The sequence below is a fragment of the Rhineura floridana genome, chromosome 22, assembly GCF_030035675.1.
Source record: "Rhineura floridana isolate rRhiFlo1 chromosome 22, rRhiFlo1.hap2, whole genome shotgun sequence".
NCBI lineage: Eukaryota > Metazoa > Chordata > Lepidosauria > Squamata > Rhineuridae > Rhineura > Rhineura floridana.
Window position 1 is genome coordinate 4231650 of NC_084501.1, and position 14990 is coordinate 4246639.

The 14990-nt window shown below is 47.8% G+C and overlaps 1 protein-coding gene across 5 annotated transcripts in view; it reads right to left on the reverse strand.

The window, feature by feature from the left end:
* Positions 1–1462: 1462 nt before the first annotated feature.
* Positions 1463–14990, reverse strand: part of LOC133374724 (semaphorin-4A-like) — an 85793-nt gene continuing 72265 nt past the window's right edge. For all 5 annotated transcript variants that reach the window (XM_061605922.1, XM_061605919.1, XM_061605921.1 and 2 more), the window contains 3 exons: positions 9527–9684; positions 7934–8052; positions 1463–7094 (listed from right to left, as the gene is read on the reverse strand). In XM_061605922.1, the coding sequence (XP_061461906.1) occupies positions 6439–7094; positions 7934–8052; positions 9527–9684 (933 nt within the window). In that variant the 3' untranslated portion in view covers positions 1463–6438. The remainder of the gene's footprint in view (positions 7095–7933; positions 8053–9526; positions 9685–14990) is intronic.

Sequence of the window (14990 nt, forward strand, 5' to 3'; positions counted from 1 at the left end):
TTCGATTAAAAGCGTATAGTGTGAAGTTAAAGCAGGAGCCTGTTTGATTCTGTAAGAGGCTCTAGTACAGCCTTCTGACATCCCCATGGCTGGAGGCGGCATCCTTCCGAATACCAGGTGCTGGAAACTGCAGGAGGGGAAGGGTGATCTTGCGCTCAGGCTCTGCTAGTGGACTTCCCTTTGAGGCATCTGGCCTGATCCAGCAGGCTCTTATGCTGTAGACCAGGTGTGGCATTCCCCTAGTGCTTGATGAGCCCCCCCCCAAGCAATGTTTCTGCCCTCCCAAGACCTCGCTGGAGAGCCAGTGTGGTGTAGTGGTAAAGGTGTTGGAATACCAACTGAGAGACCAGGATTTGAATCCCCACCCAGCCATGAAGCTCCCTGGGTGACCTTGGGCCAGTCACTGCTTCTCAGTCTCAGAGGAAGGCAATGGTAAACCCCCTCTGAATACCACTTACCATGAAAACCCTATTCATAGGGTCGCCATAAGTCGGGATCGAGTTGAAGGCTGTCCAAGACCTCGCTGAGTTGGAAACAGGGGTGAGCAGTCATGCATCCTCCTGGGGATGCAAATTACCCTCTCCTGGTCATCATTTGATGAGTGGGAACAGGGCAGTAAGATCATCTGAGGGAAAGCTGTGTGCCTGTGTGTGTGCATGTGAGAGTCTGCAAGCTGACCTCATGGCCACAACCATCTGTCTCAACTTTTATACTCCACCCCCTGCTTTGTGTAATCGCTTGTCTGATGAGCAGTTCTGGAAAACTCAAACGCTTTGGTGTGACACTTTGGATTTTCCCAACAAAGGTATTGCCCAGCTGTGGATTTTGGAAACGGCTGTAGCCAGCACATTTTTCTACCCACCCATTCCCACACACAATTCTTCCCCATGTCGCAAAATATACAGGAGTACTAGAGTTGCTATGTCTAAAAAGCCTTCGGCCCCAAGATTGCTGGGGGGGGGGGAGAGATATGGACGAGTTGGGTAGGCTGAGGGTAGAGCCTCATGGGGACAGAGCGAACTAGAAAAGTCCCCAAGCCAATATAGACACCACATTCTTGTTTCTGACCCCTCACCTTGCGATGTAAGTCCTTCCTTGGAGACCGTGAGAAGGAAGAAAAAGCCTGAAATCTGGCAACATTAATGGATGCAGAGAGGAGGGGTTAAGACACAGGTACAGTAGCGCCCCACTCATACAGCAGGTTACGTTCCAGACCCCCGCCTAAAAGCAAAACCCGCCAAAAAGCAGAACTTCGTCAATAAAATGGTGCCCGACGCCTGGAAAAACACCGTAAAAGCAGAACAAGCGTTGTATGAGTGGGGCCTTACTCTAATTGAAAACCGCCGTATTAGTGGAATGCCGAAAAGCGGGGCCCTGCTGTATTGCCTTTGACTCTGGAAAGCCTGCCCCAAGAGAAAAACTGGATACAATAATCAAGAGTTCTTAACCAGTAATACCACAATACATCACAATTTTTAATAAAAATAGGGCACTTCTTTTAAAAAAATCAGTTATAAACCACACAATGAGCAACAAACGGCCAAAACACACCATTGTACATGCATTTTCCTCCAATAAGGTAGTGACGAGAGGCTGAAGAGACATAGTTTAATTTTTTTTGAAGCTGCTTGAAGGGGGTGGGTCATTGCTCATGGCGCACATGATCTCCCCACCCACACACTTCTGTCTCTGGCCAAATATACTGTGTTTTTTTTGTTGTTTCAAAAACCTGCTTGACCAGAAGCATAGAACAAAAGACATGTGTACCCGTGTAGACCAGCCTTTGATAACCTGATGCCCTCCACATCACAGAATCATAGAATTGTAGAGTTGGAAGGGGCCTATAAGAGTTCAACACCTGGCTCAATGCAGGAATCCAATTTAAAGCATCCCTCACATGTGGCTGTCCAGCTGCCTCTTGAAGGCCTCTAGTGCTGAAGAGCCCACCACCTCCCTAGGTACCTGGTTCCATTGTCGTACCACTCTAACAGTTAGGAAGCTTTTCCTGATGTTCAGTTGAAATCTGGCTTCCTGCAACTTGAGCCCATTATTCAGAGTCCTGCACTTTGGGACCATCAAGGAGAGATCCTGGCCCTTCTTTGTGTGACAACCTTTCAAGTACTTGAAGAGTGCAATCATATCTCCCCTCAGTCTTCTCTTCTCAAGGCTAAAGATGCCCAGTTCTTTCAGTCTCTCCACATAGGGCTTTGTTTCCAGTCCCCTGATCATCCTCATTGCCCTCCTCTGAACCTGTTCCAGTTTGTCTGCATCCTTCTTAAAGTGCGGTGTCCAGAACTGGACGCAGTACTCAAGATGAGGCCTAACCAGGGCAGATGTTTTGAACTCCACTGATCTGCAGCCAGCATGGTTATTTTGGACTCCCAACTCCCACCAGCTTTTGCCAGGCTGGCCGTTCTCGTTGAGTCTGATGGGAATTAAGTGTCCAAAACAACTGGAAGCACTAGGCTGGTGCACACTATAGGAAGAAGCACCCCAGTCAAACCTATTTTCAACTCAGTTGCATAGAATCTCTCTCAAGGCTGTGTCAAGGATCTGCCAATTTTGGTTCTATTGGATTCTTAGGTTTTCCAATCTTAAATTCAGTTCTCCACATCTCTACATCAATTTGTGATTTTTTAAAAAAAATCATGAAAATTCTTCAGTATTTTAGTGTGAGTTTATCCTAAGAAACACATTTGTACGTAGTTTACTTTGGTCTAACGTACACATGTACATTTTCCCCTAATGCATGCATTTTTGTAAATATTGTTTGGACAAAATTTGGACAATTGTGAATTTTGAAGGATGACCATGGTTTGGCTCTCATATTGTTTCCGAGAGCGCAAATTTGATAGATTTGGTTTTAACGAGACCTGAACTGATTTTGTCCCGTCCCTGCTCCAGCCTGCAACGTGCCATCAGTCACTTCGACTTGACCACAACCGGAAGGGCCATAATTGGTACAGCAAGCTTTGCTATAGCCAAGGGGGAGGAGGCACTGACTGAAAGAGCATAGGAAGAAAATGCCACCCACCCACTGTTTTTAAGTCTCCATATTGGTGACAGGCAGTTCTTTCAATCTGTCATGTTTAAAATGTATAGTTATCATGGGGGGAGGGGTGGCTCTCCCTGCAAACATGCAAATGCCTGTGCTTGTTGTTCTGCAGAAGGGTGGCTTTGGGGGGCAGAGGAGACTAAACAGTAGAAGTCTTCCTTCCTTCTCCTATATTCCACTTCCCTCCAACATACAGCCACAAACCTAGTCCAATGTTTAGGTCAGTACCTGGTTGGTTTTTTTAAAAATGTGTTTTTAAAGATTCTTGTTCCTTTCCCGCCATCATGGTCAGTGTTAAGTTGACATACAGTTAAATTAACAAGCTTGCGAAAAGGTGTACCGGCTAGGATTTCCCACCCACCCCTTCTTTTGGGAGAAGTGCCAATACCGCACGACAGTTAAGAACATCACTCTATTGCATACAAAGTCACACACATACACAGAAAAAGAGGACGGGGGTATGACAATTGCCACGACGTGCTTGCAACAAGCAATGGGTTTTTCAAACTCAGGTCTTCTTCACACATCACATTTTCTTAAGTACAGGCCAAAGACAACATGGGAAAACAAAGACATGGCAAAGACCCTTTTTTAACTCTAAAATATTAATCACAAAGTGAACATTTCCTCCCTGTAAAGTGTACAGTCAGTTGCAAAACCAAGTTTGCTATTGTATAACACGTGAAACAGCCTTCAGTCGTGACAGCTGAGTCACTCTACAGGCCATGTCCGCATCCTGAGTCCAGAGCCCTGGTGTGCTAGCACAGTTTCTGGACCTTGGAAGTCTCTGATTTAAATAATGCTTCTTTTACAGCAATTTAGAAAATGTAATTTTAAAAGAAACAGAAATACTCCAAGTAGTTTTGCATGCTCACAACAATTGCCTAGACAGGAGGCCTAGACCTCAGACAAAACATCTCCCCACCCCACAACAATCAAGGTCTCGCCTTGATAAGCGGAGAAAATGGATCAAGAGAGGATGGTCACACAGCTAAAACTAAGTTTTGAAGGTTGCTGTGATTGCAGTTTTGTCCAGTAGAGGCCAGCATCGCAACGCACACATTGAAACAGAAAGGATTGAGGCACAGGAAACTTTATGCTGAAGTTGGCAATGGGTCCAATTTCAATAGCCACAGCTTCTCAAGGAATTTGAAGGGGGATAAAAAGAGGGAGGGGTGGGCTTTGGCATCCCTGTCAAGTCAACCATTAAAAAAAGTGTCTAAGCAGGGTGAGAAGGAGGGTCCTGCATAGCAAAAAAAAATGGGTTACCCCATTCCGAGAACCCCCTTCCTAAGGGGGCTGTGCTGAGCGGATAGACACTCCATTTAGCAAGCCACGTCTGCTGCCCGCTTGTACAAGAGGAATGATGCTGACCTCCCTACCACACACATGGAAAGACGCCCACATTGGAACAAACTGGCTGACACAATGAAACCGCTCCACAGGGGAGATGTTACCCTGTGGAGTGATCCCCCTCTGCAGCCGTTCACGCTGTGTTGGAATTGCAGCGCAGCAAAGAAGATGGTGGAAATTGCCCAGGGCAGGGATAGCCAACGTGGTGCCCTTCAAATGTTGTTGGGCACCAGTTTCCATCATCCCTGATGTTGGTCATGTTGGCTGGGGCTGATGGAGTTGGGAGTCAAGCAACAGCTGCAGGGCCACGTTGGCGTCCCCTGGTGTACCCAAGCCATTTAAAATGGCCTACGTGTGTTTATTATTAGGTGTTTTGTACTCTGGCTCTGGAAGAAAACAGACATCTTTTTTAAAAAATCAGCTTTTGATTTAGAAAGTGGGGGAGGAAACCATTATGGTCGTGAAGATCCTGCTTGAAGGTTACGTGGGCAAGTCCTGTGGAAAATGTGGAAGCTCAGCAGGGGGGTCAGAATAAGTTTGGGGGGGATGGAGACACCCTCCCCATCCAACCCAGAAAACCACCATAACATAGGAAAGATGTCAGCACCGTAAAAAATAAATCGAAATGATGGCAACGAAGCAGGATTTGCTTTCAGTTTTGGCACAGAATTTCAATAATAAGCAGAACATGCAGTCTTGCTACAGGCTGGGGAAATGGCCCTCGAGCCGGTTTGTAAAGGGCAAGGAAGAATCCCTTAGATAAGCCACAGGGCCACAGCTCAGTGGTAAGCCATTTACTGTGCATGCAGAAGGCCTCAGACTCTGCCAGCCAGTGTGGGCAATAGTGAGCTAGTCAAGCCACTGGGAAATCTCATCCTAAGGCAGCTTTCATTGTTCCTGTGCCTTTGAGGAAGGCTCAGGCTCAGTGGTGGCGCATTCGTATGTGGCATGCAGAGGTCCCAGGTTTGCTCCCTGACATCTTGAGGATGTCCCGTTGGATACCCTGGAGAGCTGCTGCCCGTCAGGGTTAACAGTCCCGAGTTAGACGGTCTGACTCAGTACAAGGCAGCATCCTCTGCTCCTAAGCACTGGACACAGGAAGTCCTTCCCAACGCCTCCCAGCTAATTCCATTTTCTTTAGGCAGAGTATGAGCCGGTACCACTTGCTTCATCTCGCCCCCCCTGCATCTGACCCCCAAATATCTCAAGCACCTAACAGAAGGGCCCAAGGCCAGCTCGGTCACAACGGCAAAATGAGAACAGCCTGGACTGTGAAAATGCATGGGGGGCCATTAACTCCAGGGAGCCTTGCCCAGAAGAGACCATTCTCTGTGGGCCGGGCCTGTCGCTATCCTGTTCTGTCACCCCTGAAAGCATCCCATGTCTGCCACCTCACTTTGTCTCATGGTAGAGCTGCCCCAGAGTGGACGTGCCTCTGTGGGCAGCACATCCTATTGCTGAGCTGCCCTCCTTCTCCCCGGGACATCTGCCTGGCCTTGCGGTGGCCTCAACGCCTGCCTCCCTTTCATCCCAGATCCATTCCTCAGTAGCCTCATCTGGGAGACTCGGGTGTCACCCAGCAGCTGCATCTCAATGTGAAGAACACTGAGCAAGGCCTGACCCACCACCCCACTCCTGTCTTCACTCCTGAGCGTCTCCAAACTGGCAGTAGGGCAGAATCCATTTGCCTTGAATTTCAGTAAACATTTCACATGGCTGTGAACGCATGGAGGCATTTCCCCACTACCCTATCTATGGAAGTGGGGACAGGGAACCAAAGGTGAGTGGCGGGAGGGTTCTGCCACTGCATGGTCCAAGGTCCTGGGTTTTACATCACATCATACAGACAAGACCAGAAAAGAAATGGGGAAAAACTGAAATCAGAGGCAACTCTGTGTTTTCTGGCGGTGTTTCGGAAGAGCACCACAGTAGTGCGAGGGCTTTCATTTTTGTCAGGTTGTCTGGGTGAACTGGTGTGATCTCAAACGGTTGCTCCCGGCAACAGCTGATGGGGGACAAGCTGGATCAGGCTAGATCCCCTCCACCGCTAGGGCTCCTCTGGAGTCATCCCCGTTTGCCAGGCCGGGGTCCAAGCGGTTGTTGTCTGCATCAATGTCCTGACAAGGCCCCCCCACCTGAACACAACAGGCTTTGGAGCTGTTGGCACCCTCCTGGCAAGGGCCCGGCACCTGGTACTCGCTGCTTGGTGGAGGGCTCTGGCTGCCGTTGAGAGGAACTTTCTCTGGCCCAGATGTTTTGCTGGCTTCAGGGAAGCTGCTGCAACCCTGCACTTTGCTCTTCGCCTTCAGCTTGTCATGATAGGTGAAAAAAGCCACGGCCGCCACGACAGCCAAGGTCATTGACAACAGAACCGTCACAGTGACAAACTGGCCCCAGTAGGAACGATGCTCCCCCATTGGTGCCGTCAGACCCTCCCTATCCACGCGAAATCCATCCACGAGGCGCACGTGGTAGCGTGCCACAGTCTGCCAGTAACCGTTCTCATTGGCCCTGCACTCATAAATCCCCAGCGTGTCCTTCTGCACAATGACGACCAAGGCCTGGTCATCCTCCATGACCAGGCCATCCGCCATCTTCCTTTCTGGATAGTTCCACGAGTAGTTGGCCAGGGCAGAGGCCCGAAGGCAAGGCAGCCTCACCATGGTATTCAACGGAGCAGCCAGAACTGAAATTTAGAGGGACAGGAACAAGACAACTATAATTCACACCCTCTAACATTCCACTGATAAAAATAAAGACACTGTTCTTTTGTCCTTATGACATTCCCATTTCAAGAGCCGCTGCATGGGGCCTGGCAGCTGGCTGTGCGCTGCATGGCGCCTTAGTATTCATGCGTGTGGCCTGACTTGCACGCACACAAGTCTACAGGCCTGATACATCTACCTCCTACTCAAAAGGATTGGCCTCAGACGAGAGGGAGCCGGCATCTGCAGAATGGCACTACTGGGGCCCACAGTGCGGACACTCACATAACCAACATCTCCCTCAAAAGCAAAATAAAAACAACACTGTGGTTTACCAGGGACTGTCCCTCATAAACAAGAGACAACTGAAGAATGTGGTACTTTCATGTAGTCAGCATACATGTGTGCATATGTGCTCATGCACACGAGGTTTGCTACCCCAAACACTCTTCAGCCCTTCTATATCACTGACATAATCTAGATCCCTAGCAAATTACTCTCTCCACCCCACAACCTTAAAATGAATCTCAAATCCTCAGGAGTAGTAGAGGATGTAAGGAGAGTCTGTTGCTGGAGGCGATTCCACTCTTGTGATGCAGCCAGAGCCATTGACATTCCTAGCACTCCCCTAGCCGTTTTTTTGGGTGGTCTTCCCAAAAGAAACTTGTGTGCAGCTTTAGCAAATGGGCAACTTGGTTTTGCATGCCTTGTTTTCACAAAGCAATAAAGCAGCCTTGGAAATACAAGGTCTTTTGTTCCTCAACGAGAAAAAAAACACCCCTTAGCTGATCAATCAAACCCTGGAAGGCTTGTACTGAACTTTTTAGCAAACTGCCATCAGAGTCGTTCCTAGACCTTGGCAAGGCTCTGCCCTTTCCATGGTTGCGTTGGCACACAGGATCCGGTTTCCCTGTCTCAATATTCTGCACCAAGTCACTCCTAGGAAAACGGAGAACACAGGGAAGTTAGAACCGCCTTGCTGAATTATACTAAGAAGCAGAGATGGACCAAACTGTCCATTTTGCTTCCTCGTTTTCCAGTCTTAAGTTCAGTTCCTCTCATTTCCAAATCAGATTGCATTAAAAAAAAAAAGGCTGTATGAAAATTCATACATATTTTTATGCGCATTTTACCTAAAGCACACATTTTTGTATGCAATTTCGCCCAATATATAAATTTTTGCAACAATTTCCCTAATTTATTAGCATTTCCCCCCAATATGTAATTGTTTTGTACACTGACCTTTCTGGTACGAAAACCACACAGCAAAATCCAGAGAAGGATGAATTTTGAAAGATATCTGCATGCCAGTTCACATGTTGGTTCCGTAAGTGCGAATTTGGTTGGTTTGCATTAAAATAATTGAATCAAAATAAAGTTCTTCCCATCCCTGCTAAGAAGGCCAATCTGTCCCAACATTCTGTTTTCAGCTGTGGCCAGCCAGAGGCCTCTGGGAAGCCCACAAGTGGGGCATGACGGCAGCAACAGGTCACCCCTATAGATGGTCTTTAGCACCTGGGATTCAGAGTTAGACTGTCCATGGAGGCCTCACTTAGCTATCACGGGTCACAGCCGTTGATAGACCTCTTCTCCATTAATCTGCCTGTTTTTTCTTCTCCTAACCATGACATCTAAGCTGGCGGCCACATTCACTTCTTGAGGCAGTGAGCCATGGGAAAACTCCCATTTGCCTGCTCTAAACTTCTTGGAACTTCTTGGGTGACCTTGAATTCTGCCAGAGAGAGAGAGGAAGCAGCTAGGGAGTGAAGAGAGCAGGCAACAGAGCTTGCTTCCAAAGCCAGGCTTCGTCCCAGGGTGTGTGTGGCCTGAAGGCGCATGAGGCCACAACCTTGCAGAAGCTAAGCAGGTCTGGGACTTACCTGGACCGTGCCTGGATGGGTGACCACCTATGGAACATAGGAAGGTGCCTTAGATGGAGCCAGGCCCTCGGTCCATCTACCTCAGCAGTGTCTACACTGACTGGCAGCAGCTCTCCCCGGTGTCAGACAGGGAGCCGTATCCCAGCCCTACCTGGGGATGCTGCCAGGGGCTGAACCTGGAACCTTCTGCAGGCCAAGCAGGTGCTCTCCTCGGAGCCATGGCCCTTCCCTAACCACATGCATGCTGCTTTGGGCTCCATGACAGAAGAAAGGCGGGATACAACTGTAATGAGTAACTGACACCTGGGGCACGGGGGGGGGGGGGGAGAGGACATTCAGCAGTAGCTGGCACACCAGGCTAGGCAAGGGGGGGGGGTCCCACTACAGATGTGAAATTAGCAGAGCATAACTAGGAAGGCCCTATTTGCACCACTTTCTGATGTTGGGGATGGATCTTTTGTCACCTCGTACACTTTTGGGATCCCTGTTGTTTTTTAATGTGGCAATCCCTTGGGGATTCTGCAAATACTCACACATTCTCTGTGGCACCCCGGATGTCTCTGCACTCCCGTCCATCCCAGGCGCAGTAAGGATCTCGCGCCAAGACGCAGTTAGCACAGGTTGTGTAGATGCTGCAGTTGGCCAACGGGACTTGCAGGACTCCTGTGGAATACCCCACATACAGGATACCCTAAGAATGCATAGAGAGACATCTACTGTTAATAGGAGGGCCAGCAGGCAAAAGGTAGTCTTTCCTCACATGGTGTATAATTCGTTTGCCGCCCTGGGCTCCTGCTGGGAGGAAGGGCGGGATATAAATCAAATAATAAATAAATTAACAGCTGACAAAGCGTCAAGGCGAGTTAAGCAGCAGAGCGAAAAGAGGGTAAGTAGCTCCCATTTATTCCGTTATTTAATTGAAGTAAAACAGCTCAGAGCAATAACTAATAAGGGCAGCCCAAGGTCACCCTGAGCTAGGAGCCAAATCCTGAAAGAACCTTAAGCAGCAGAGCGAGTTCGGCAGCAGGGCGAGGAGGCCAGGGCCCCCCACTCTGCCCGTCTGTTCCCTGACCTCAACTAAACCGCAGTCTCCAACCCATTGACGTAATAAACCTTAAACAAAACTATGCAGGTAAGAAGCCAGCAGGGGTGTGGGGGCTTTCCAGTGTTTTGCACCGCCTGCAGCATGTACGACTATCTGCCTGTTGGACAGAAGTCGTGGGTGTGCTCTCGGTGCAATGAGCTCCTGGCTCTCCGGGAACGACTTCATTTCCTTGAGGCCAAGGTGGCGGACCTGGAAAAGCTGAGAGAGGCAGAGAGGTGTGTGGAGGAGGCCTTCAGGGACGTTATAGCTGTGTCCCACTCCAACTATGATAGCTCTCCTGCTATCATGGACAACGATGGTCTTGGGGAAGGAGAGCATCCAGCTGAGGAAGAGGGAAACGATCCCTTAGAAGGGACCCATTCCTTGGGGGATGAGCAGCTATCCTCTTGTGCCGAGGATATATCTCCAGGGGGTGGAGGGATCCCTGTAGTGGGTGATTCGATCATTAGGAACATAGACAGTGGGGTGTGTGATGGGCGTGTAGACCGCAAGGTGTTTTGCCTGCCTGGTGCGAAGGTTGCGGATATCGCCCGTTGTTTAGATAGTTTGGTAGACAGTGCTGGGAAGGAGTCAGTGGTCATGGTGCACGTTGGCACCAACGACATGGGGAAATGCAGCCGTGAGGTCCTGGAAGCAAAATTTAGGTTGCTAGGTAGGATGCTGAAAGCCAGGACCTCCAAGGTGGCTTTCTCTGAAATGCTACCGGTTCCACGCGCGGGACCAGCCAGACAGGCCCAGCTTCGCAGTCTCAATGCGTGGATGAGACGAAGGTGTCGGGTGGAAGGGTTTGGATTTGTTAGGCACTGGGGAACATTTTGGGACAAGCCGGGCCTGTACAAAAGGGACGGGCTCCACTTGAACCAGAATGGAACCAGACTGCTGGCACTTAAAATTAAAAAGGTGGCAGAGCAGCTTTTAAACTGACTGAGGGGGGAAACCCGACAGGAGCTGAGAAAGGTCCGGTTCGGAATAAACCTCCCCCCTGGGATAAAAACCAAAGAAATGATGAAATTTTAAAAGGGGTAGGCCTAGAAGTAGGCATTGTGAGAGCAGGGGCACAGGATATAAATTCAGAAGAGCAAAATTACCACAGGCCTAACCACAAGTGCCAAAGACACTTGAAGAGAGACACTGCTTACAAGTGCCTGTACGCTAATGCTAGGAGCCTGCGAACCAAGATGGGAGAACTGGAGTGCTTGGTCTTAGAGGAGAGCATTGATATAGTGAGCATAACGGAGACCTGGTGGAATGGAGAAAACCAGTGGGATACGGTTATCCCTGGATATAAACTATATCGGAAGGACAGGGAAGGACGTATTGGTGGCGGAGTCGCTCTATACGTGAAAGAAGGCATTGAATCCAGCAAGCTCGAAACCCCAAAAGAGGCAGACTCCTCCACAGAATCGTTGTGGGTGGTGATACCATGCCCCAGGAGGGACTTAATACTGGGAACGATCTATCGTCCCCCTGATCAAAATGCTCAGGGAGACCTTGAGATGAGATATGAAATTGAGGAAGCATCCAAACTAGGAAATGTGGTAGTAATGGGTGACTTCAACTACCCGGACATAGACTGGCTGCATATGTGTTCCAGTTATGACAAAGAAGCAAAGTTTCTAGATATTCTAAATGACTATTCCCTAGACCAGTTGGTCATGGAACCGACCAGAGGGACGGCAACCCTGGACTTAATCCTCAGTGGGGACCGGGACCTGGTGCAAGATGTAAGTGTTGTTGAACCGATTGGGAGCAGTGACCACAGTGCTATTAAATTAAACATACATGTAACTGGCCAATTGCCAAGAAAATCCAACACGGTCACATTTGACTTCAAAAGAGGAAACTTCACAAAAATGAGGGGATTGGTAAAAAGAAAGCTGGAAAAACAAAGTCCAGAGGGTCACATCACTCGAAAATGCTTGGAAGTTGTTTAAAAACACTATATTAGAAGCTCAACTGGAGTGCATACCGCAGATCAGAAAAGGTAACGCCATGGCCAAGAAGATGCCAGCATGGTTAACGAGCAAAGTCAAGGAAGCTCTTAGAGGCAAAAAGTCTTCCTTCAAAAAATGGAAGTCTTGTCCAAATGAAGAAAATAAAAAAGAACACAAACTCTGGCAAAAGAAATGCAAGAAGACAATAAGGGATGCTAAAAAAGAATTTGAGGAGCACATTGCTAAGAACATAAAAACCAACAACAAAAAATTCTATAAATACATTCAAAGCAGGAGACCATCTAGGGAGACGATTGGACCCTTGGATGATAAGGGAGTCAAAGGTGTACTAAAGAACGATAAGGAGATTGCAGAGAAGCTAAATGAATTCTTTGCATCTGTCTTCACAGTGGAAGATATAGGGCAGATCCCTGAACCTGAACTAACATTTGCAGGAAGGGATTCTGAGGAACTGAGACAAATAGTGGTAACGAGAGAGGAAGTTCTAAGCTTAATGGACAATATAAAAACTGACAAATCACCCGGCCCGGATGGCATCCACCCAACAGTTCTCAAAGAACTCAAATGTGAAATTGCTGATCTGCTAACTAAAATATGTAACTTGTCCCTTGGGTCCTCCTCCGTGCCTGAGGACTGGAAAGTGGCAAATGTAAGGCCAATCTTCAAAAAGGGATCCAGAGGGGATCCCGGAAATTACAGGCCAGTTAGCTTAACTTCTGTCCCTGGAAAACTGGTAGAAAGTATTATTAAAGCTAGATTAACTAAGCACATAGAAGAACAAGCCTTGCTGAAGCAGAGCCAGCATGGCTTCTGCAAGGGAAAGTCCTGTCTCAGTAACCTATTAGAATTCTTTGAGAGTGTCAACAAGCATATAGATAGAGGTGATACAGTGGACATAGTGTACTTAGACTTTCAAAAAGCGTTTGACAAGGTACCTCACCAAAGGCTTCTGAGGAAGCTTAGCAGTCATGGAATAAGAGGAGAGGTCCTCTTGTGGATAAGAAATTGGTTAAGAAGCAGAAAGCAGAGAGTAGGAATAGTTCTCCCAATGGAGGGCTGTAGAAAGTGGAGTCCCTCAAGGATCAGTATTGGGACCTGTACTTTTCAACTTGTTCATTAAAGACCTAGAATTAGGAGTGAGCAGTGAAGTGGCCAAGTTTGCTGACGACACTAAATTGTTCAGGGTTGTTAAAACAAAAAGGGATTGCGAAGAGCTCCAAAAAGACCTCTCCAAACTGAGTGAATGGGCGGAAAAATGGCAAATGCAATTCAATTTTACAAGTGTAAAATTATGCATATTGGAGCAAAAAATCTGAATTTCACATATATGCTCATGGGTCTGAACTGGCAGTGACCGACCAGGAGAGAGACCTCGGGGTTGTAGTGGACAGCACGATGAAAATGTCGACCCAGTGTGCGGCAGCTGTGAAAAAGGCAAATTCCATGCTAGCAATAATTAGGAAAGGTATTGAAAATAAAACAGCCGATATCATAATGCCGTTGTATAAATCTATGGTGCGGCCGCATTTGGAATACTGTGTACAGTTCTGGTCGCCTCATCTCAAAAAGGATATTCTAGAGTTGGAAAAGGTTCAGAAGAGGGCAACCAGAATGATCAAGGGGATGGAGCGACTCCCTTACGAGGAAAGGTTGCAGCATTTGGGGCTTTTTAGTTTAGAGAAAAGGCGGGTCAGAGGAGACATGATAGAAGTGTATAAAATTATGCATGGCATTGAGAAAGTGGATAGAGAAAAGTTCTTCTCCCTCTCTCATAATACTAGAACTCGTGGACATTCAAAGAAGCTGAATGTTGGAAGATTCAGGACAGACAAAAGGAAGTACTTCTTTACTCAGTGCATAGTTAAACTATGGAATTTGCTCCCACAAGATGCAGTAATGGCCACCAGCTTGGATGGCTTTAAAAGAAGATTAGACAAATTCATGGAGGACAGGGCTATCAATGGCTACTAGCCGTGATGGCTGTGCTCTGCCACCCTAGTCAGAGGCAGCATGCTTCTGAAAACCAGTTGCCGGAAGCCTCAGGAGGGGAGAGTGTTCTTGCACTCGGGTCCTGCTTGCGGGCTTCCCCCAGGCACCTGGTTGGCCACTGTGAGAACAGGATGCTGGACTAGATGGGCCACTGGCCTGATCCAGCAGGCTCTTCTGATGTTCTTAAATAATAATAATAAATCTGTGGGATTTATTGCCATAATGTGTGGAAATGGGCTCTAGACTCACAAATGTAGTGGACTTTTTAAACTTTTTTTAAAAAAACATCTACCCCAGGGATGGGGAACTTGAGCCCTAAAGGCTAAATGTGGCTCTCAAATCCTCTCTGTATGACCCCCAGAACTCTCCCAAGGCTACACCCTCCCCCGCCCTGTTCCAAGCCTTCCTTCAGTGTTTTTGACTGGCTGGAACATGTCCTTGAACTGATAGAACCAGTGAGGTATAGTGGTTAGAGTGTCAGACTACGACCTGGGAGACCAGGGTTCAAATTCTCACTCAGCCATGAAGCTCCCTGGGTGACCTTGCACCAGTCACCGCCTCTCAGCCTAACCTACCTCACAGGGTTGTTGTGAGGATAAAATGGGGAGGGGGAGAACCATGTGTGTACGCCACCTTGAGTATCTTGGAGGAAAGGTGGGATATCAAAGTAGTAATTAATTTATTAATTCATTATGCCTCTTGCTCACATGTTACCCAAACCTCAATACAACACCCTCTGTGATAACAAAGGCACAGTTTTAAGAAATGAAAGCTAATTGTTTGAAGGAAACAGTCTTCGATGCTTTCTCTTTTGCTTCCCATTTCCGTGCCAACAGTGCAGGGTTGTTTTTTCTTCCAAAGACTGCAAGCCTGTGGGAGGGGCTCGGTATTGTTGATTTTAACCAAATTTACTCTACAACAGAGTTGAGGCACTTTATAACCTCTGTG